The following is a 22984-nucleotide window of genomic DNA, read 5'->3' as shown; positions in this document are numbered from 1 at the left end:
AAGCAAAATATCTTTAAAATTATCATGTTATTTACAGCTGTTGGGTGGTGTTTTTTAGTGACAAAATGGCTTTACATTGACACAGAAAGTCAAACAGAGTGTAGTGTGGTTCTCCCAGGCGGGCGGGCGTTGTCAGACGGAGCCAAGCCCACAGGACGTGCAGTCAGTCTGCTGCTAAGTCTCTGGAGTTAGCTAGACAGCTAGCCATGAGCTAACAAGTAGCTAGCTGAGTCTTCTCATCTTGCCACCATAACTCAACCTCCGCCAAACGTCGTGCTAAGGTGAACACTATTTAATTTCCCGGTAGGTGATGTTCTTCACACTAACGCTGCTGCTGTAACGCTCGCTGCTGGTCACGTTTGCTCTTTTTTATTTTCTCGTTGCATCATTTAGTTGTGATTAGCTGCTCGTTAACGCTTGCTAGCCTTTTTGCCTGTGTGGCCACCCTAGCTGTGGCTAGCAAGGACCGACCGAACATCTGTTGCTGGGTGTCTCATGTTCAAGAATTCTCTTGTAATAGGTTTATTTGAGCTTCTACCATCATGGTGAACTTCCCCAAATGTTAATTAGCATTCAGGTGACGTTAACCCGCTGGGGTAATGGGTAGTTAGCCTGTTAGCCACATCGCTCCACTGGAGTCAACCTGCTAGCTAGTTTACCTGCTGTTGACATGTCCCCAGCTAACTTGCTAATAAGTTAACATGGTTATTAGAGGGTTGTGTGTTGTTATTAATGCTTATAGTCGTCTGTTGTTGTAATAGTAAGGTGAAATTGTCGCTTAGTCAGCTAACAGTATAAACCATGCCACTGTAATTTTGACGTGTCAGTGTAATTACGTTGTTGAGCCAATTTTGTGATGAATATGATTAGCGGTTATGAGGACACACCTAATTATGGTTACACCTAATTCTGAGGTCATTGAAACCTAGATACTTGTTGTTGTCATTGTAGACGTGTCTTAAAGACCTAACGTTTATTAAAATATTACATACACACTTATAAAAGGTAATAATGTTTACTTAAAGCTGCTTGATAGTAGACATATTTCCTTACTATTGGGGTTGAAATGGTTAAAGTAGAAGGACATTGCATCCTGTACTAAATCGTAATATTGACTTTCGTGCACGGACCCCTCTTGTTAATTTGTATAATGACCTATTGGCTGCATTCCCATCTTTCTCCCTGATCCCCAGAGGTCTGTGTGGGCCTGTGATAGGGAAAGGGCATTAACACGCACTTCATGGTATTCCCATAGTCTTCCCGGACTGTCCAACATGAGAAGCTGACCACTAAATGGCTTTGGCATATGTCAGATTTTATCCAGTCCTGTCAAAAATGTGGAAAATACTACCAGATGTTACTCAGAAGCTTTTAAAAAAGTTATATTTCTTAGCTAAATGGCTTTCGCAGGTTCCTGTTGGGTTAGTGGGATTTGGGTACTGTTTGTACGGATGTACTAGTAGTTAATCCCCGTGTCATCAATGTGGTAGTTTTTTTTAGGAATGCCACAAGCAGTATTTTACCACTGATTTGTAAATACACGTGTGTTGGCTGCAAACTAGCATTCAGGAGATAGCCTGTGATCTATAGGACTGACCATGAATGCACCTTTTGGCATGCCTTTTTCTCAGCTTTAACGTTAATGCAGACATCTTTTTTTTGTTTGAATCACCCAAATAATTGTTGCACATTGTAATTTTCTCCAGTAATGAGATCTATGTCTATGACTTTTTTGTCCTTGCCAAGAAAAAACATATAAAGGCAGAGTATTCACTATAGCCACATTAAGGAATGTATAATCACTCAGCGGACACATAGCTGCTGGGAGGAGTGAATTAAAAAATACTGATTATAAAGCAGTTTCTAATGCATCAATCTAGTACCGGTGGTCATTACCACATTTTATCTCTCTAGCCCTAACCAGATACAGAGAATAATCCTCCGCACTACATTTATAGTGTAATGGCAGTTTCTCCTGGTTTTATTTTATTGCATTGAGACACATTGATGGCTCTGCAATCTAACTGCAGAAATGGAATCTAGAGTCTCGGAAATGATGATGAAACATCTTAGGATTTCTTCTCTCTCTCTTCTCTTTTTTTTAATGTCTCTCCAGGCATTATCATTTGGCCCCTGGTTGCAGCTGGATTTTACGGTCTTCATTTCACAATCCTTCCTTCCACCTCCAGCTCAGCCTTGAACTTTCTACCTTTGACACTCAGATCTCCTGGTACACAGAGCCATGGCAGCTGCTAAGCCGAAAGGGCAGAACTCTCTAGCCCTTCACAAAGTGATCATGGTGGGCAGTGGAGGAGTGGGGAAATCAGCCCTCACACTCCAGTTCATGTATGATGAGGTGAGCGACTTGCATCACAAAAATCAAGTAAAAATTCACAAGTTGTTGAAGTAGGAGGAAAGTTTCTCTTTTCTGGCTGACCAAGTTATTTTTTTCCCTTCGTAGTTTGTTGAAGACTACGAGCCCACCAAAGCAGACAGCTACAGGAAGAAAGTGGTGCTGGACGGAGAGGAGGTACAGATTGACATCCTCGACACAGCTGGACAAGAGGACTATGCAGCCATCCGAGATAACTACTTCCGCAGCGGCGAGGGTTTCCTCTGTGTATTTTCCATCACAGAACTGGAATCATTTGCAGCAACAGTAGACTTCAGGTCCAGTAGCAAACAATATTTCGACGAGACGCTTTTCCATCCATTAGAATTTAATGACAGTCATCATTAGGTATCTTTCCCCTGCTAAAATACATAATCAGTGTAAGCTGTTTTGACGTTTTGAAACATCATTAAAAGCAACTGTTTTTTCTACAGTTTTGCCTCATTCACATCAGCAAGCAGTAGCTTATGTAGTTACATAATTCATGGCTGAATGACATTTCTTTTGTTTTGCAGAGAGCAGATCCTGCGAGTGAAGGAGGATGAGAATGTGCCCTTTCTCTTGGTCGGTAACAAGTCAGATTTGGACGACCGACGGCAGGTGAGCGCAGATGAGGCGAAGGCACGTGCCGAGCAGTGGGGAGTGTGCTATGTGGAGACATCTGCCAAAACCCGTGCCAATGTTGACAAGGTATGTTTGACCAGCTGAAGATAGGCTTTCCTGGCTGCATCTGTCGTTTTTCCAACTCATTTCTGCATGACATAGGTGGGCTGTGAGACATTAAAGCAAGATAATTGTGACAGCCTTCTGCTAGCTAATGTAATTGAAAGAGACTGCTACTACCTAGCTAGCTAGCCTATCTAGTCCCTCTGCCTCACTTCCCACAGTTTAAAGAATAAGGGCTCATCGTTGGGTATGTATACAGACACAGCTGTAGCCTTCTGTCTATACTCTGCATTCGTTTTGTGCTTATTTGTGCACGTTTTCGTAAAGCTTAAAGATAGGGACAAAATAGAGCAACATGACTGGAAATCATGGAGGCAGTGTCACGTAGTTCAAGCATGATACAACCAAAGGAGATGACGAAATTATTAAATGACAGAACAAACTGGTAATGTAGTAAAAAGAATTCTCTGTCCCTACGTTGCAATGTATTTAAGGCCCTATGGACCACCACTTTCTACAGTGCTGCCCCCATTAAAAGGTACATTATAACGACCTCCGGTACCGTTGTCTTGTCCTCTAGTGCCATCAGGTGGATGTGTCAATTCCATCATAAAGGATGCATGGAAGTAGGAGGGCAGTGACGTTTACAGCATTTGAAGTCAGTCTATTTTTGTACATGAAGGGAGTATAAATGAGCCTTAACAAGACTGACCCCCTGGGGTTAGTGCAGGCTGGATTTGAGTTGCTACAACCACTGAAGGTCCGTCTTTGAGAAATATGACGGCTGCAGTAACTTTGAAAATAGCAATATGGGCAGTTAAAGATTAACTTGTGCTTATTTTCACCCAGCTCTGTCATGGCAGTGTGTGAAGATGAACAGTGTTTGGCTTCCCCCATATCACCACTGTGCTGCCGAACCGTGGCTAAGCGGGGTGCTCCACACTGCCATGACAGAGCTGCTCAGCAGAAGTTTCAATTTAACAGCTGTAGCAACTCAAATTCACCCAGCAACTGATAGCACAAACAGTTTGACACAGGGAAGGCGGACATATGTAAACAAAAGACGGTTCATAAAGGAGGTAGAGGGGCATCGAAAATCAACGTCCATCTTCGAAGAGGCATGAGAAGGGGTAGAATTCCTCAGTGTGTTTTGGCAAGAGTGGTGTTCAAAGCCACTGATGAGCTCAAGCTGAAGACATTACTGTTGTTGTTTCTAGTGTGTGCTCTGTATACAAAGCAACGATGTGCATGCACGAATTGAGGAGATGATGTCATCTTTTCCGAAACGCTCCATTTTTATAGATGTTACTTTTATGATAAATTTGACTGAATATTATTCGTACGAGGGGATTGACAAGTTCTGTGTAAATGTGTAATCTGTAAATATAAAACAACTTCCACAAGTACAAAAAAAAAAATTGTAAACTCACAAAATATAACATCTGCAAATATACGAACGACTCTGTGCATTAAACGTAAATCCGCAAGTGTAGAATTGAGATTCACAAATACATAATGGATTTACAAATTTATGTAAAGAGGTAGGTAGAGGGGCATCGAAAATCAACGTCCATCCTCGAAGAAGAGGCATGAGAAGGGGTAGAATTCCACAGTGTATTTTGGCAAGAGTGGCGTTCAGACCCGCTGATGAGCTCAAGCTGTGCAGTTTCACAGGGCGCCCAGCGTGCCGCAGAGGGCACTACTTGCAGCAGTAGCTGGCAGCAAATCATCAGGCCTTGATGTCAAGCGGCACACTTTGGTCATGCAGAAGTGGGCTTGGTTTTATCAAAAGTAGGCTGGAAAGACGAGTGTGTTTTTACTCAGTTGACATTGAGCAAACAGAAAACGTGAACTCCTACTCTTTGTTTTTTTTAAAACAGGTGTTCTTTGACCTGATGAGAGAGATCCGGGCGAGGAAAATGGAGGACAGCAAAGAGAAGAACGGGAAGAAGAAAAGTAAAAGTTTGGCCAAGAGAATTAGAGAGAGATGTTGTATTTTATAGTGTTAAAGGAGAAGCAGGATAGCTGCTTATGTACATATACATTTCTCAGACTTTTGCATTTATTTTGTGCCCGTACCTGACCATGACTTTCTGTTCCTGGCTTCCAGGACATCTGACCGTGTGTCAGGGAGTAGTAAGGTGGCACTCCATACACCATTTATAGCTCTAACTTTTTATGTGCTGACACTCCAAATAATTTATGTACTCTCTCTCTCTTCTCTTACTCTGACCACATTACAGAGTGTAATAAATGGATGGTGTTTAATTTAGGCCTAAGCTTGACAAGAGGCTAAGCCCTGAAATGTTACAAAATTTTTCATTGTAAAGTTTGATGTGTATAATATATTCAAGACAGCTGTGCAGTTGAAGAGAAAAGATGAAAATGACAGTGTCAGAGCCAAGGTTTAAACGGGGGGGGAAGTTGTAACTGGAGCTTGGGTAGGAAGTGGAAGTGAGCAGACTCAGCAGTATAGTGTCAACCCAGAATTCATCAAGTGCCACCGAGGAAATGTTCGTCGCACTGGTGAATCTGTGAAGCATTTTAATCAAAGAAATTGTTACTAAGAGCCGAAAATTTGATGCCATTCCTAGTTGTTGTTTTACACCTCAGTTTTACTATGTGGTAAGGTTATGAACACTTATTTTTATCTGTGAAGTCAAACTTTTTTCTCTCTTCTTTTCTTCCTCGTCCTCTATCATATCAACCAGTGTAAGATAAGCGCACTAATGTTTCTTTCCCCTCCGCGTCACTTTGTCGAGCCCTCTCTAATGCACAAACATTAATCATTACCCTTAAATCTGCGAGGGATTTTACAACACTTGAACCTTTTTCAATTCTAACATTTCAGAAGTTTTACCTCACATTGCCTTTTTTTTGCGATAAAGGAATCCCTGGTGCTCTGATAAAAAGGCGATTCCATAACACTACGTCCTTTACAGTACATGCTGTTTTTAAACACTTCTTAAAGCTGATAAAATAAATTGCTTCCAGTCATGTAAAGATTTATTTAGCCTATTTGCTTTTCTTGGCTCAGACTTTTAATCACCAACCTTGTAGTCCCCTCTTTTTTTTTTTTTTTTTTTTTAAACTGAAATGTATTTCTTAATAGGGGCTCAAGTGAGAATAAACTAATGGGTAGATGAATTTCAAGGCTTAAAATATCAAAAATGAATGATAGTAGTGAGGTTGTTCCTGTCCAAAAAAAGTTGCTCTCAGTCACCAAAGAAAAACGCTAGCTAGTACAAACAAGTGCCCACTTATTAATGGAGGTGAATGACAACTTGCTACAGTGAGCAGTGTTTGTTTAAGAAATATCTTTGTAAAAGTGATGGAGGCAAATGTTGAAGTTGGAGAATTTCATTGTGAATGGCCTGGGGGAGAAATGCAAAGCTAAGGAGGGATTTAGTAATTCATGTACAGTGCATCACTGTTGCCTCTCTGTCCATTGTGAATGTGAATACTCCCCCGTACCCTTCCTGTTTGCCTGTAATCTTAGCCTGCCAATGATGTGCAGAGTTTAGAGGTCATTGGCGTTTCTACTTTGTTTACCTTTGTTGCATTTTGTGTAAGGCTATTTAGCTGTAGTGACATCTTACTGAAACACCTGATTTGTTCATTTCCTCTTGCTCATGTAGTGACAGTTTTACAGGCAAGTGATTGAAGCAGTGTAAAAAATTTGGCACATTGAGAACATGATCAACAGCTAAATTGCATAGACCAAAACACACTGTGAAATCTGCCCCTCCATTCTCTTTACAACTGAGCCACTCTTTTATATTTCTTTTAACTTATTTAAAATAACTTATTTTATATTTTTAAGTTGTTTTCAAAGTCGCCATCCAGAGGTTGTTGCCACACTACACTCTCTCTGATCCAGTTTAAACTGTAGATGTGTGCGTTGCCAACAGCAACAGCTCACCATTTACATTAAAATATTTCCTCAACCAATAGGATGCCTAACACTGGAGTCTATGCAAAATAGTGATTGTTGTAATTGCAAAGAGGAAGAGAATATGAAATCTGGAAACTATTCAAAACAGTGTCAATGAGTGCACTCAAAGCATTTAGGCTTGAATGCTGTTCAGAGATGTGACCACAGCTCAGAAAACCTGAATCGAAAGGCCCCGTCTACACGTTTACAGATACTTTTCAAAAACTGATATTTTTACTCCTCTGGTTTAAGAAATAATTTGTCCGCAAGACCTTTGTTTTACAAAACATTGCCGTCCACGCTTGAAGGTAAAAAGCCCAAATGCCTGCTGGTATTAGCCGTTGACTGCAGCCTCCTCTCGTTATAAAGGGTAAAAGTAAAGGGTGCAGGCTAACGCTCTTTTTCAAAACACCTAGTGGAGATCAGATAAAATAGTTGTTTGTGGCGGACTTTAAACCATTGACAAAAAATGTTGACAAAACATTTGGTATAGTGGAGGCCTCTGTTTGTCTATAAAGTGGTGCAGCAACTTTAAGCAGGTTTAAGTGTAAAGAAGCCATGAAACTAAGCAGTGCAAACAAAATGTAAGCAAATCGACAGTCCGACATTATTGTTGTTTCTAGTGTTTGCTCTGTATACAAAGCGATGATGTGCATGCACAAATTGAGGAGATGATGTCATCTTTTCCGAAATGCTCGATTTTTTTATAGATGTTGCTTTTATGATAAATTTGACTAATATTATTCGTGTGAGGGGATTGACAAGCTAGGTGTAAATGGGAAATCTGTAAATATAAAACTACTTCCACAAGTACAAAAAAAATTTGTAAACTCACAAAATATAACAGCTGTAAATATACGAACGACTCTGTGCATAAAACGCAAATCCGCAAGTGTAGAATTGAGATTCACAAATAAAGACTGGATTTACAAATTTATGCTAGATGTTGTAAATGTTAGCAAGAAACAACAAATACTTTTCATCTTTTGTAAATTAAGTATATTCACATTTTTTTTACGTGTGTAATTTGTATTTGCAAATCTGTTTTATTTTTGCAAAAGTTTTTGGAGTTTACAAATATTTTTTGTGTTTGTGGAAGGTGTTTCATATTTACAGATTACACGTTAAAACGCGGATTGTCGACCCTTTAACAAAAAAAAATTATGACTTTTTGTTTTTTCAGGTTAACTGAAAATGGAGTTTCAAAAATTCTGTACCTTAGATGGTAAAAAATGTTATTTTAAGTGACCTAAAACTTTGCGTGTTGACAAGAGGTCAAAATGTAGAGAAAAATATACGTTTTAAAAAAATATCTGTATACATATAGACGGGGCCAACACTTGCAAACTGTTTTTCTATTTGAAAACACTTGTCTCATTGATTCCCTGAGTTAATACATACACACTGAGGAATTGCTGGCTTTGATTACAGGCTTTGTTTGTCACATTTCAGTGTGTAACTTGTACAAACAGACAGTAATGCAAAAGAATGTGCGTGGTATTTCCTGTTAACTGAAAAGCACACAGTAGTAGAGAGTTAAAGATACGTGACTCAAACCCAAAATGTGGGGATCTCATTGCATCGGAATGCTTATAAAGTAGTTTGAGATAATCTGTTTTAAGGGCTAACCTCCAGTACACCATACCATGACAGAAACATAACTGAGTTAGTGCAAGTTAAAGCAGCAGGCGCAGAAACTGACATATAGTGCAAGAATCACAGTCTGTTATGGCATACCTTCCTTAGCTTACGGCCATTACATTACCTGCTGTGTGTCTTCATCCTTCATCATGGAGGATTGCAGAAGCTACTAAAGTAACCACCATAGTGCTTGCTTACTCTAACATTGGCTTAACACTCATAATACTTTTCTTTGTCGTCATCTTAATAGACTTGATGGCCCAAATATTTTCAGCAGGATTCAAGGGGTGAAACTAAAACAGATAGTTGTGTGAAAGCTACGAGCAAACTGTCCTACTGGGTATTCAAATGACTCGTTTTGCCTTTTATATAAATACCCTCGGAATAAAGAACAGATATCTTTGTCTTGGATTGGATGGTCGTATGTATGCCATCAGTTAAATGTTTCCTTCATGTTTACTTATTTTGAACATAACCACTAATGTAGCCTATCTGTTTGTGAATGCAAGAGGTGAAGCTTACATTTCAATTCATTTTTTTGTGAGTTATTTGGAAATGGCAAATAAAGTGGATATTACTAATAATATTTTCCAAATGTGTTCATATGTTTTTTGTGTGAAGATTTTTGGCTTGCCTTGAATTACGACAGTGTGACTGCTATTAATCAGTGTTAAATTTAAATTATTTTATACCATGACTATACAAGCGTCGTCCTCCCAGCAACATTTTCCAGCTCCTCCTGGAGGATCCCGAGGTCTTCCCAGGCCAGATGAGCTATATAATCCTCTAGCGTGTCCTGGGTCTGCCCCGGGCCTCCTACCAGTTGGACATGCCTGGAAAACCTCTAACGGGACCAGCCCAGGAGGCATCCTGATCTGTTGCCTGAACCACCTCAACTGACCCCTTTACATGTGAAGGAGCAGCTGCTCTACTCCGAGCCTGAGCTCCTCACCCTGTCACTAACGCTGAGCCCAGCCACCCTATGAATAAAACTTATTCAGCCGCATGTATCTGGAATCTCATTCTTTCGTTGACTACTCAAAGGGTAGGGTGAGGGTTGGGACGTAGATAGACTGGTTATATGAGAGCTTTGACTTCCGGCTCAGCTCCCTTTTCACCATGACAGTCTGGTTTAATGTCAGCACTTTTTATCATGGCTTTACCTTTAATTTCTCATGTTTATAGGTGATTTTAAGGCATCATTTGTTCTGGTGGCACTATATTATCTATGTGCAAGTGCAGGCCGCGTGGCTCAGCCCATGTCTCTGTGTTTACACAATCGCTCTGATTCTTTTTGCTGCATGTGTGCTCCTCCTAAAGGTCGGTTATGTCAATGTCATGGAGGAGGACAAGGACAAGGGAAGTATTGATTTACTATAGCACACTCATATGTTGCAGTAGCTGTGTGCTGGTTTATGACAGTGATAGCATTTAGTGATGGATGTGATGTAATGGAGAGTACCGATGACAAATTTTTGATTAGAGTGAAATCAACTGGCAACGTAAAAGCTTGTTTTCAATCCAGAATCAGAATCAGAATCAGCGTTACTGGTGAAGTATGTGTGCATATACAAGGAATGTGGGCCTGGTTTTTGCATTGCTTTAAATGTACTTACACAGAAATGAACAGCTAAGAACAAGGACAACAAAACTGAATAAAGGATTAGTATGTTCATGAAAACAGGTGTATATATTAATATACACTGCTCAAAAAAATAAAGGGAACACTTAAATAACACAATGTAACTCCAAGTCAATCACACTTCTGTGAAATCAAACTGTCCACTTAAGAAGCAACACTGATTGACAATCAATTTCACATGCTGTTGTGCAAATGGAAAAGACAACAGGTGGAAATTATAGGCAATTAGCAAGACACCCCCAATAAAGGAGTGGTTCTGCAGGTGGTGACCACAGACCACTTCTCAGTTCCTATGCTTTCTGGCTGATGTTTTGGTCACTTTTGAATGCTGGCGGTGCTTTCACTCTAGTGGTAGCATGAGACGGAGTCTACAACCCACACAAGTGGCTCAGGTAGTGCAGCTCATCCAGGATGGCACATCAGTGCGAGCTGTGGCAAGAAGGTTTGCTGTGTCTGTCAGCGTAGTGTCCAGAGCATGGAGGCGCTACCAGGAGACAGGCCAGTACATCAGGAGACGTGGAGGAGGCCGTAGGAGGGCAACAACCCAGCAGCAGAACCGCTACCTCCGCCTTTGTGCAAGGAGGAACAGGAGGAGCACTGCCAGAGCCCTGCAAAATGACCTCCAGCAGGCCACAAATGTGCATGTGTCTGCTCAAACGGTCAGAAACAGACTCCATGAGGGTGGTATGAGGGTCCGACGTCCACAGGTGGGGGTTGTGCTTACAGCCCAACACCATGCAGGACGTTTGGCATTTGCCAGAGAACACCAAGATTGGCAAATTCGCCACTGGCGCCCTGTGCTCTTCACAGATGGAAGCAGGTTCACACTGAGCACATGTGACAGTCTGGAGACGCCATGGAGAATGTTCTGCTGCCTGCAACATCCTCCAGCATGACCGGTTTGGCAGTGGGTCAGTAATGGTGTGGGGTGGCATTTCTTTGGGGGGCCGCACAGCCCTCCATGTGCTCGCCAGAGGTAGCCTGACTGCCATTAGGTACCGAGATGAGATCCTCAGACCCATTGTGAGACCATATGCTGGTGCGGTTGGCCCTGGGTTCCTCCTAATGCAAGACAATGCTAGACCTCATGTGGCTGGAGTGTGTCAGCAGTTCCTGCAAGACGAAGGCATTGATGCTATGGACTGGCCCGCCCGTTCCACAGACCTGAATCCAATTGAGCACATCTGGGACATCATGTCTCGCTCCATCCACCAACGCCACGTTGCACCACAGACTGTCCAGGAGTTGGTGGATGCTTTAGTCCAGGTCTGGGAGGAGATCCCTCAGGAGACCATCCGCCACCTCATCAGGAGCATGCCCAGGTGTTGTAGGGAGGTCATACAGGCACGTGGACGCCACACACACTACTGAGCCTCATTTTGACTTGTTTTAAGGACATTACATCAAAGTTGGATCAGCCTGTCGTGTGTTTTTCCACTTTAATTTTGAGTGACTCCAAATCCAGACCTCCATGGGTTAATAAATTTGATTTCCATTGATAATTTTTGTGTGATTTTGTTGTCAGCACATTCAACTATGTAAAGAACAAAGTATTTAATAAGAATTTTTCATTCATTCAGATCTGGGATGTGTTATTTTAGTGTTCCCTTTATTTTTTTGAGCAGTGTATATAAGAAGAACAACACAAATAAAATGTCTAAATACAAGCCAAGTGTTTCCGTAAGTTGTAAACAATATATATAGTGCCAGTGGAATGTAACTACATTTACTCAAGTACTGTAATCAAGTAAAATTTCAAGGTACTTCAGTATTTCCATTTTATGCAATGTTGTACTTTTACTCCAAAACATTTTGGAAGATAATATTGTCCTTTTTTCATTCCAATTCATGTTTTTGATAACTTTAGTTACTTTGCTGATTGAACTGTCAATACAATACACAAATCAACTAATAAATGATAATGTGTTATTAATAGATTAAGCTTCCCTTCCCTATATACTGCAGAGTACTATACTGCAGGAAAATTTAAAGATTCCTGCAGTATACTATATACTCAGCTGCAACATTAGATTATGAATGCATCAAAGATTTGACACCAGTGACAACATAAATTATTCTGGAATAGCCCATTCTGCATAATAAGTATTTTTACTTTCAGTTCTTTAAATATATTGTGATGCAAATGCTTTCATAAGTAAGTAAGTAACATTTTGAATTCATTATTTTTACACTATGACACTGCTGCTTTTACTACAGCAATAAACATTGAGTGGTTGGATATGTAGGCCTACTGTATATGTAAAAAAATAAAATAGAACTTTATTTACCCCGAGGGAAATTGCTGTGCTGCAGCTGCAATAAAAAGTTAGAAGAGTACAGATGCAAAGCATGCATAAAGGACTGTCATAACAAGTATATATGCTTATATACAGCACTTATATGCAGCACATAGGCGTTAAATACACAGTGACAGTTTAAAGGATCCAGTATGGGGGTCATGAAAAAGAAGACACAGTCTTTTGTATAAACCCTTATTGATTTATAAGTGTTTATTTTCTCTTATATTTTGAAAGTAGGGGTTCCCCTTGGCGGTGACGTAACCGCTGATCTGGATTACGCACGCGGCTGTCATTGGTTCACACCGACGCACCAGGCCTGTAGTTTGAAAGCTGTCTGGGCCCTGGCGAGTTGTACCGTTAGCCACATTGCGAACAAAGTTACTATATTTTGAAATAAATTCAAAGAATTGTGGAGCCATTTTGCCCGGAAACACGTCTGCTACTTTTGGACCATGCGGTGGTAAGAGGGAGCAACAACCCGGCGGAATACGTGGAAGCGGACGTGTTTTTGTACAGCATTGTTAGATTGCATCTTGACTTGAGTTGCATTGAACTCCACGCAAAAGAGAAAAGAAAGCTAGCTGGCTACGGCGCTAGCGGCTAGCTGGCTAGCTAGCGGCGGCTATCCAGCCAACTCGCGTGCTATTCACTTCCTTGTTGCACATTGGAGTGTGATGGAAGGCGAGAAGAAGTTTGTGAGAAGGAGACGGAGTTTCTTTACCTCCACTTTAACACTATCCGGTTAATGGATTTACATTCTTGTACGATCTGCATCATTTCACAAGAACTGGATTATACATTTGGAGGGGCTTTGGGCCTGTGCTTTGACCATGAAACGGAATGCGACTGTCTAGCTGGACACAGTTAGCTATTGAAGGCTAGCTGGCTAAACCGACAGCCATAAGCTAGCAAATCTGGGAGATTTCCGTCCTGGAGCACAATGGTTGGTTGCCGACTGGCTCTGTAACTAAACACCATATCGTGGATTTTATGTGACGGAATCTACAGACACCAAGTGTCACATATTAAGTACCGTCTGGGGTAACTCGCTTTTTCATTAACCTGAAACGAGCTAGCTTTGTAATGCTAATGTTAAGCTTGTGATTTAGCTAGCTAGCTAGCTGGCTGGCTGTCTAATTGTGAATTTGCCGTAACGTTAGCTAACTAGCCTGTTACACAGCTAGCCCAATGTTTTGTTCCACGGCACAAGGAACATAGTTTAGGTAAAGTCAACATTATTAAGATTGTTCTCACAGTGGGTATAGCATTTATTTGGTAGATAAATGCCTAATTCAGAGGTGCTTCGCGACGGTCGGGGTCGGAGCCCCTCTGCTCAGAGAAATGCTAACAGGCAGGACAGGCGTAGTAAGCCAGGGAGCGGTGCTGCTCAGCGAGAGAGACACCGTGAGAAGAGGCGCTCATCGGCTTCTAGGAGAAAGAAACACAGGCAGGCCAAGGGAAGAGACTTGTGGCATACCGGTACAACAGGAGACCCTGACAATGACCGAAAAGGCACTTTTGATAAAGACGCTGAACTTCGGACATTGGTAGAGTATGATGACGTGAGCTCCCAGTCAGAGCGATTTTCTGGGAGCCCCTCTCCTAAACTTGACCCCCATGCTGACAGGCTCTCAGTGGACCGACTTAGCGATGTTGACTTTGGTGAATATAATGGACCAGCATCCCCAGACAGAAGTCACCCGAGAGACCGGGAGGCAGTGTGCATTAGCAAGGACGAACAAACAAGAGGACCATCTGAGAGGAACAAACAGGAGAAGGAGCCAGGCAGGAAAAAGGACCGCCAGAGCCGCGAGAGAGACTCCTCAAAAGCTAGGAGTGGAGGTAGCCTCAGTGGCTCTAAAAATCACAGAGACACTACAAGGAGCAATGACAGGAACGGTAAAAGGACATCTACATCTCAGTCCTTACAATCTGCAGATAAAAGGGATTCAAAAAGACACAGAAGTAAAACAAGATCTGATAAAGAGCCCCCATCTGCATACAGAGATGCTCCACAATCTTACAGAGATGACCGCGAGGACCTCAGGGCATACAGGAGAAGTCCTGGTTTCAAAGCAGAAAGTCCCTATGGGACATCATATTCATATAGCTACCAGTCTCCTGGTGGTTATAACCAGCTCATATCTAGAAGAAGTCCAACTTACGGGAGCAAAAGACTCTCTCCCAGTTCTGCATATTATGGCCGGGATGGAGATGGGTATGGGGCATATGGTATGCCAAAGTCACCCAGTTCATACTCCAGCAACAAAAGGAAGAGATCGCCTGTGAGCCCAGCAAACTGGCGCAGGTCCCCAAGTTATGGCCGACACAGTCCGTATGAACAAGGAGAGTTTGGTTCAAGTCCTTACGGAAACCGCAGGAGATCAAGAAGTCCATACAGGAAGTCCCTGAGCCCAAGTCCAGATGTCAGGTGAGTTCTTATAAGCAGCTCATGGAATGATGTGTGCTTCACTTGTTGTCTGTGGTGTATTTATATGGTGTGTAGGCTCTGCTTCTGTTGTGATTATTTGGGCTTATGTATCAGTCCTCCTGGTTGTAGTTTACAGTTTGAAATTATTGTGCAACCCAAACAAGGACAAAGTTTTAACATTTGTGTTTATTGAGGCCTAAATGTTTTCTGTCAATATTTGCTAGCGTGCTTATGCCTTTCCCAAAACTTCTGACCAGACTGGTGATTAAGTGAGAGAAGTTCTGCATCCAACACCGGTGTAATAACTTGCTTTACATGTTTTCATATTTAGATATCCACCAGACTTACTGTCTCATGAAAGTAAATAAAATGGTCACTTGAAGGTTGTAATGTATAAACAAAATCTAAAATGGTGTCAATTTCATTTTCTTCCCAGGCGATCTGCTAGGTCACGTAGCAGAAGTCCATATTCATCCTCAAGGCATTCACGTTCTCGCAGCCGTCACCGCCACTCTCGCTCGCGCAGTCGCCCCTCCAGCCTCTCACCCAGCACGCTCACCTTCAAAACCAGCCTCGCTGCCGAACTCAGCAAGCAGAAAAAGGCTAAAGCCGCAGAAGCAGCTGCCAAGGCCAAGAACTCCAGCAACACATCTACTCCAACCAAGGGTTCCTCATCTGCTCACCAACCCAGCCCCAAGTCCAATCACACATCCAGGAAGGGCCGCCCTCCCTCTCCACCACAGCCTGAGAAGGGTCCCAGAACTCCCACATCGAGCCAGCCTCAGTCCCCCTCCGACAGGTCGTCCAAGAGGACCACTGAGCACCAGACCAGCAGAGACAGAGACGGGAAGGGGAAAGACGACTCTGTACATCGGGACAAAAGGAAAGCACCAGCATCTGGACAGAGCAAAGACAGGGAACGAGCCACTGTTCCACTCATCTCTACTCTATCATCCCTGCCATTGCCCCAGACAGTTCTAGAGCACATGGACAAAGGAGAAAGGTATGGGTGTGTCGTTGTGCCTAATAATCTAGACATTTAATGCACTTCATATACTTGATTGTCAAGACTTACTCACACTGTGTCTCTGTATCTCCTGTGTTTTTCTACCATCAGCTTGAAGGACAACTTAATCTCAGGGAAGAAAAGGTCAGAGAGAAAGGCCCGTCCGCTTCTTACCGACTTGCCTCTCCCCCCTGAACTTCCTGGTGGCACGTCTTCCCCGCACAGCCCACCTGATGACAAAAAGTCCCAAACACTTCGTCGAAGACCAAAGTACGTGACAGAGCATTTACTGCTCCAGCATTTGTTTACTGTGTATTCACTCTGCTGCCGCTAAAATATTTTCTTGTATTTTCCAGAATTTGTGGCCCAAGATACGGTGAGATTAAAGAAACTGAGATAGATTGGGGCAAACGCTGTGTGGACAAGTTTGAGATTATTGGAATCACAGGGGAAGGCACCTACGGTCAGGTGTACAAAGCTAAAGACAAAGACACCGGTGAGTGTGTTGAAGATATATGTTCATTTGTAACTCTTCATCAGCATTATAGACATAGATCTATTCTCCTTGTTCTTTAGACCTGATCAAGATGTAGTCCTGACACAATGTTCTTTTCTCTGTTTCACAGCTGAAATGGTGGCTTTGAAGAAAGTCCGTCTGGACAATGAAAAGGAGGGCTTCCCAATCACAGCCATCAGAGAGATTAAGATTTTGCGACAACTCAACCACAAGAGCATCATAAACATGAAGGAGATCGTCACAGACAAGGAAGACGCTCTCGATTTCAAGAACGATAAAGGTGTGTTATGTTTTTACTCAGAATGTCTCTCTCACCCTGCTGCACAACGTCAATCTGTATTATACATGATCTTTTTTGGTGTCTAACTCTCTATCCTCTTACCTCAGGTGCTTTCTACCTTGTATTTGAATACATGGACCACGATTTGATGGGATTGCTCGAGTCTGGCCTGGTCCATTTTAACGAGAGCCACATTAAGTCTTTCATGCGACAGTTGCTGGAGGGCCTCGATTACTGCCACAAAAAGAACTTTCTGCACAGAGACATAAAGTGCTCCAATATTCTGCTCAATAACAAGTGAGCCCTTATGTTTTTTTTCCACAGTCAAACATAATAAACTGTTTTTATGTTTTATTACAAATGTTTTTTCTCGAACTACATTTAATTTGTTTTTCCCCTCCTGTTCAGAGGTCAAATAAAGCTTGCAGACTTTGGTCTTGCTCGGCTGTATAACTCTGAAGAGAGGTGAGTCTCGTGTGTTCTTGGTAGATATGCACCACACCTGTCAAGCTGTCTCGCCTTCGCAATTATTTTTGCTCCTATGTGATTATACTCATCTTTTTTTCTCATTTTTAGTCGCCCCTACACCAATAAAGTGATTACACTATGGTACCGCCCACCAGAGTTGCTTCTGGGAGAAGAGAGGTACACGCCAGCTATTGATGTGTGGAGCTGCGGGTAAGAGCAGTGCTGAAACTGACTTAAAATTTACTCACTATATGTGACTCGATTATCTGCCCAGTGAGTCATAAATAATCAATTGTGTCTTGTTTTCCCTGACAGATGCATTCTTGGAGAACTGTTCACAAAGAGACCAATTTTTCAAGCTAATCAGGAGCTCGCCCAGTTAGAGCTTATCAGGTAAGTTTAGGTTACATGCTGTTATGTGCAGATCTTGTGAACTCTTCACTGGTTCCCACACTCTGGTGCGCCCACTTATGACAGGCGGTGTCAGCTTATCTGAAACAGGAAGACAAAGCAGCACTTGTTTTTTCTTTTTTCCACTGATCATCTCAATCGACCATAAAGCAACACAACCACAGGATGTGTTTGATTAACGGGCCTCACTAGTTTTGTCATGACTGTTCTTGTTAGAGGAAAGGTGAAGGTAGTGATTAACTGAGTGGAGGCAGCCCACCTCTGCTCAGGGAAACCCTGAATGTACAGATGTTTTTTTTCTGTGAGCTAAGCACAGCATAAAATGACAGAAACCAAACTGCTTTTTCTTCTTCTCTCATTCACTATCCTCAAGTTATGTAGCGCTTTGCAAGGTGCAACACTGGTGATAGGGAGGGAGGAGAGAAATTAGGCTCTAATAATGAAGGCAGATGTGATAGAACGCAACAAGTCAGGCCAGTTCTCTGGGTGTTGTCTTTAAGTAATTCTGAGATATGTAGGACGCCATTATGCCTATTGTGTCCACACATTGCTGTGTTCTGCCTAAACAAATGAATTTCTGTCTTGTAGCCGAATATGTGGCAGCCCCTGCCCTGCTGTCTGGCCAGATGTAATAAAACTTCCTTTCTTCAACACCATGAAACCAAAGAAGCAGTACAGGAGACGATTACGAGAGGAGTACGCTTTGTAAGTTGATGTTAATGCCGTCTAATTGAATATTTAAAGATTGGGCCCTCTAGCAGTGCATTACACTGAAATCTTGTGCTTCGGTTGTTGTCCAGCATCCCTCCGTCTGCCCTGGACCTGTTTGACCACATGTTAAACTTGGACCCCAGCAAACGCTGCACAGCTGAGCAAGCGTTAGGCAGCGAGTTCCTCAAGGACGTGGACCCAGACAAGATGCCCCCGCCAGAGTATGTTTTCCGTCATGTTGCGTCAACATGTTTATCTCAAGGTTTATCAGCAGGATTGCAGTGCTAACTGTTTGCGTCTCTTCAGTCTTCCACTGTGGCAGGACTGTCACGAGCTGTGGAGTAAGAAACGTCGGCGACAGAAGCAGATGCCAGAAGAAGTGGCGGCCCCCAAGGCGCCCCGTAAAGAGCTGGGCCTTGACGACAGCCGCAGTAACACTCCCCAGGGCTTCCCCGCTCCTGGAGGTGTCAAAGCTCAGAATGCGGCTGCTTCTGCGCTGCTGGGTGAGTTTAACAAGTGTTTCTGCTTGTTCTGGGGCTGTTTGACCACCAGATCATAATCATAACTACTCCTTGACTTTGGAAACATATTGATTTTCTTTAACATCAACTACAGTTCAACTGAAAATCATAAAAACTTAAACGTAAAAAGCAAAAATAGGACGGGTAAGTGGTGTCATCATAAAGAGTGTCCCTAACTGACGACTGTGTTGTGGTGGAAGAAGTTGAGGGGGCCTTACATTTCTCCGATATTTGCTCCTTTGTTTGGTCATAGACCACCTTGCGATTGAATTCAGGTGATGAAACAAACTGGTCCTATTGCCTGGGTGGGTTGTGGCTTATAGGGAAAGCGCACTACTGTAAAGGAAAGGGAAGCGCTGGATTTATAACACATCAGCTTTTCCTTGCTGCAGCTTTCTGACTGTTGTCGGAGTCACAGGGGAGACACTTGTGTCCCGGGCCAGAGTCGATATTCACTCCAGAGCTGAACCCTGTCGGGAAGCAAGACACAGGCAACTTCTGTCTGTCTTAAGAAGCTGCAGTATTTGTTTTTGCACATCTGCAAACTCTACTGTATTTAATCCTCTGCTCTGCCTCCACTCACTCACTCATCTGCTTTAACCGCATTCACAGTCGGCCTCTCTCTCTTAACCACACACTATCTCAACTGTCTTGTTTTCATAATTGTTTAAAACCAAAACTGTAATTGAAAACAAAACTTGATTAATCACACCTCCCTAATACGTCCTGTCTCGTATTATCTTGTCAGTCTCAGTATGACTTGATATGATGCAGTGCACTTAAGCAGGTACAACTGGTGTATATTTAATACTTCTTGAGGTTATAAGAGCTTTGCTGCTCTGCAGAATAATTGGTCTTTAAATTTACTCACTTAGCTAATCTGTCCTTCTGCACATATTCTGAGGGTCACACCTCTTTGGCGGATGTATGCATAGACAACACACTGAATCAAACTCATTAAGCCAACCCTTTTCCACAATACTGTTGAACTCTGTAGTATTTTTCACACCTATGACTCTGTGGCTTCTCGTTCTAGTGATGCATCAACAGAGCTGTAGTGTGATTCAACTTGTTTCCTTTTAACATACATTTAATGTGATAGCGTGATTGTAAGTGATTAATCGGCATTAAAAAGTTTCTCAAGCTATTATGACTCATTATGTGCATTTCCACGGACCCTCCACTGCCTACATGCCTCATGTAGCCCAATCAAAAGAAATGTTCTATCAGGTTGAGAGGGCTGGTGTACAACCCTTTGATAATGCATTCAGTAGGAAAATATTAGCACCCAATAACCATGCAAATGTTTGGAATAAATATATTCTTTCTGCGTAGGTTTGCCCAATGTGGGGGGTAACATTAGATGACTTAGGGGGTGCGAGCGCCGCACAGAACATGATGCAACAGCTGTTTCTTCGAGCCTCCTCCTGCTGATTTTAAATCATTCAGAAATTTAAAAAATATCTTGCTGCATTCTTATGCTCTGATCAATAAATGTATTCTTTGATTTTGAAACAGTAGCTAATGGAACGCTGTTACAGTCTGCATCATGGAGTTAGTGGACACAATTGTCTATCCCTACCAGTAGCAGTGGCCTGCATATGAGACGTTTAGAGAACATAGATAAACAGCTTTCATGCAAATCCCAGATTCAGTTGAAAGCTCTGGAAAAACCTTGTAAAACATTTCATCCCAAATGTGTGTTCCCAAGGTTAAACTGCATCTCTAACGAATCTTCTGTCTTCTTACAGACCCCAAGGGCCCAAACTCCCAGTTAACCCAGGAGCAGCTGGCGGTTCTCCTGAACTTCCTCGGCCAGCCCAAGAGTTCAGCCAGCACGGCCCAGTTCGTCCAGTCCATGGGTACAAAGGTCAATCAGGAAACATTACAGCAGCTCTCCAAAGCCCTGGCTCCCACTGACCCAGCTGAGCCTCCCCCACAACCTACGCCTGCCAAGCCCCCCCAGCCCACTGCTCCTGCAGGCGTGCCCCGCACACCTCCAATGCCCAAGCCTCCTTCACCCCCCATGTCCGCGCCGCCAGGTATTCCAGAAGGAGAGGCCGCAGCTGCCACGCAGACAGCCATGACGATGCTGCTGGCCCAGCTCCTCCAGGCTCAGCAGGCTCAGAGGCAGGAGCTGAGTGATGGTGGAGAAGGGGCGGAGAGCACAAACCCTGCAGGAGGAGCACCAGCGGGGCAGCCTCCACCTCCAGAGGTCAAACAGCCTCCAGAGCCCAGTCCTGTGTCTCCAGGTGAACCTCCTTCTGTTTAATGAGATGATCACAATAGAATATTGTTTCATAAATATATTCCTATACCTAACACAATGTTGTATTTTGTGCCTTCAGCGTCTGAAGTAGGTGGAGTGTCCATCTTGCCCCCAGACCAGAGGCCACCTGAACCCCCAGAGCCACCTCCACATGCTGACTTGGATTACCGGCAGCCGCCACCTGAACCTAAGACTGGCCATGCCCCACCTATTGCGTCTGCAGGTGGAGGTGATGGTGGGAGACCCCCAGAGCCAGACTACCCACCTCTCCCTACTGCAGAGGGACCTGGATACGGCGGAGACTACAGCCACCCACCTCCACCCTTCACTCCCGCAGGCTTTGGTGACGGCTACATGGGTCACATGTTAGGCGGAGGCCTGCCACCTCATGCTCTGAGAGAAGTGTTTAGCGGACCCGGCCAGGCTGCCAGCTCCTCGTCTGCTGCAGGCGTTCTGGCCCCGGCCCACCCAGACCCCTTCCCTCCAGGGGCTGGAGCGACTGGACCCGGCAGCATGGTGTTCACTGGGGACAAGGACCACCGTTTTAAGTACAATCACAGCCCCTTACCTGTGGAGGGACAGCCCAACCCTAGTGCTATCCACCTCTACAACCACGCCATGGTTAGAAAGGATGGTGTACCTCCTCCCCCACCCATCCCAGCGCCAGGACAACCCTGGGGCTCCCCTTCCCAAGTCGGGGCTCCACCACTACCCCTCGGCTTTGTCCCACATGTGAACTCAACAGCAACAATCAGAGGACGAGGCCTGCCTTTCTGAGAGACTGGAAACAGGACATGGCAGTTTGTGACAATGGACAAAAGGCTGGAGGACTCAGCTTTGAGCCTGAAGCCTGTCAGGCCAGACCAGAGGGATCTGGAGATGCACACTCAGTTTGTAATAACTTAAATCTGTGTAAGGCATTGTATTCCTCCTCAGTCTGGAATGCAGAGTACGTTGAAGAAGGACAGCCGAATAACACAGGAGGAGCTTTTCTGCTCATACCATTTTCCTATTTTTTTGTAATCTATTCTGCTGTCTTTTAAATTAAACTTTTACCTTTTTTGAGTGTACATTTATCAGGCCGGGTAAAATTTTAAATCTCTACCTTAGCCTTTGTGTAATTGCTCCAGGGCAGACTAGTATTAATGTTTTGCACTACTGACTGAAGTAGGCGGAAACTATTTTAGCTACGAAAGGAAACGGATGGTGTGCTTTATCTGCACAATTAGGAATATGACCAGTAATGTAGTGTCCTCCTTTTTATTACGGCCACGATTATGTTGAAACAATGATGGCTCAGTTGATTGGCCTGATGGCGTAGGTATCAGCACAGGGAGCTATTTGAGGAACTGTTAGTTCCAGACAGACTGGTAGCACTTGGACGACCGCAGCAAATCTGATGTGATGTTCATGGAGAAAGGCTGTTTTCACTTTAAATTCCACATGCCTTTTTGCCAATAGATGTTGTAAGTTCATGAGCAAAACACACGTAACCCCAATTCAAAAAATGTCTTTCTTTTGTACTAAAATGAATATGCCCCCCCCTCCCCCCTTCCTCCTCCTTTGGCAAATGTTTATTAAAGAAACGCCAACAACATATTATTGTCTGTTTAATTTCTACTAGGACTGTTATAGACGTTATTACAGTTACACTCTGTATCTAACTATAAAGCAAGGAATCTGTATGTATGTTTGTCCTTGGCAGATCTCAGGAACAGTTCATTCAATCTACTTCACACTTGGAGAATGCATTGCCGGGGACCTAAGGACATGCAGTGTCTAGTTTCATACAGTT

General features: G+C 43.2%; 2 protein-coding genes across 4 annotated transcripts; both read left to right on the top strand.

Moving 5' to 3' along the window:
• Nucleotides 1-146: 146 nt before the first annotated feature.
• ralaa (v-ral simian leukemia viral oncogene homolog Aa (ras related)) lies at nucleotides 147-9219 on the top strand. Of its 3 annotated transcripts, none has more exons than XM_049564951.1 (5): nucleotides 147-281; nucleotides 2117-2356; nucleotides 2462-2670; nucleotides 2908-3082; nucleotides 4939-9219. In XM_049564951.1, the coding sequence occupies exons 2-5, from the start codon at nucleotides 2243-2245 to the stop codon at nucleotides 5059-5061; spliced, it is 621 nt and encodes a 206-aa protein (XP_049420908.1). In that variant the 5' UTR covers nucleotides 147-281; nucleotides 2117-2242; the 3' UTR covers nucleotides 5062-9219. The 3 variants fall into 3 exon arrangements, with proteins under 3 accessions (XP_049420908.1, XP_049420910.1, XP_049420907.1); XM_049564953.1 differs by having other exon boundaries at nucleotides 150-281; nucleotides 2223-2356; XM_049564950.1 differs by having other exon boundaries at nucleotides 153-303.
• Nucleotides 9220-12889: 3670 nt separating this feature from the next.
• Nucleotides 12890-22776, top strand: cdk13 (cyclin-dependent kinase 13). Its single transcript, XM_049565160.1, has 14 exons — nucleotides 12890-15006; nucleotides 15443-16009; nucleotides 16124-16282; nucleotides 16369-16508; nucleotides 16639-16809; nucleotides 16917-17106; nucleotides 17218-17274; nucleotides 17386-17487; nucleotides 17593-17670; nucleotides 18277-18393; nucleotides 18489-18620; nucleotides 18706-18902; nucleotides 20672-21172; nucleotides 21269-22776. Exons 1-14 carry the CDS (start codon nucleotides 13859-13861, stop codon nucleotides 21964-21966), a joined length of 4257 nt encoding a protein of 1418 aa, XP_049421117.1. The 5' UTR covers nucleotides 12890-13858; the 3' UTR covers nucleotides 21967-22776.
• The last annotated feature ends 208 nt before the right edge of the window (nucleotides 22777-22984 follow it).

Source organism: Epinephelus fuscoguttatus, linkage group LG21 (genome assembly GCF_011397635.1).
Source record: "Epinephelus fuscoguttatus linkage group LG21, E.fuscoguttatus.final_Chr_v1".
Classification (NCBI taxonomy): domain Eukaryota; kingdom Metazoa; phylum Chordata; class Actinopteri; order Perciformes; family Serranidae; genus Epinephelus; species Epinephelus fuscoguttatus.
This window is presented reverse-complemented; position numbering and strand designations above follow the sequence as displayed.

Coding starts and splice junctions, on each gene's coding strand:
- ralaa (XM_049564951.1), top strand. CDS start 2,243: ATGGCAGCTGCTAAGCCGAAAGGGCAGAACTCTCTAGCCCTTCACAAA. Junction 2,357..2,461: donor TCCAGTTCATGTATGATGAG/GTGAGCGACTTG, acceptor TTCCCTTCGTAG/TTTGTTGAAGACTACGAGCC. Junction 3,083..4,938: donor CCCGTGCCAATGTTGACAAG/GTATGTTTGACC, acceptor TTTTTAAAACAG/GTGTTCTTTGACCTGATGAG.
- cdk13 (XM_049565160.1), top strand. CDS start 13,859: ATGCCTAATTCAGAGGTGCTTCGCGACGGTCGGGGTCGGAGCCCCTCT. Junction 15,007..15,442: donor AGCCCAAGTCCAGATGTCAG/GTGAGTTCTTAT, acceptor TTTTCTTCCCAG/GCGATCTGCTAGGTCACGTA. Junction 16,010..16,123: donor CACATGGACAAAGGAGAAAG/GTATGGGTGTGT, acceptor TTCTACCATCAG/CTTGAAGGACAACTTAATCT.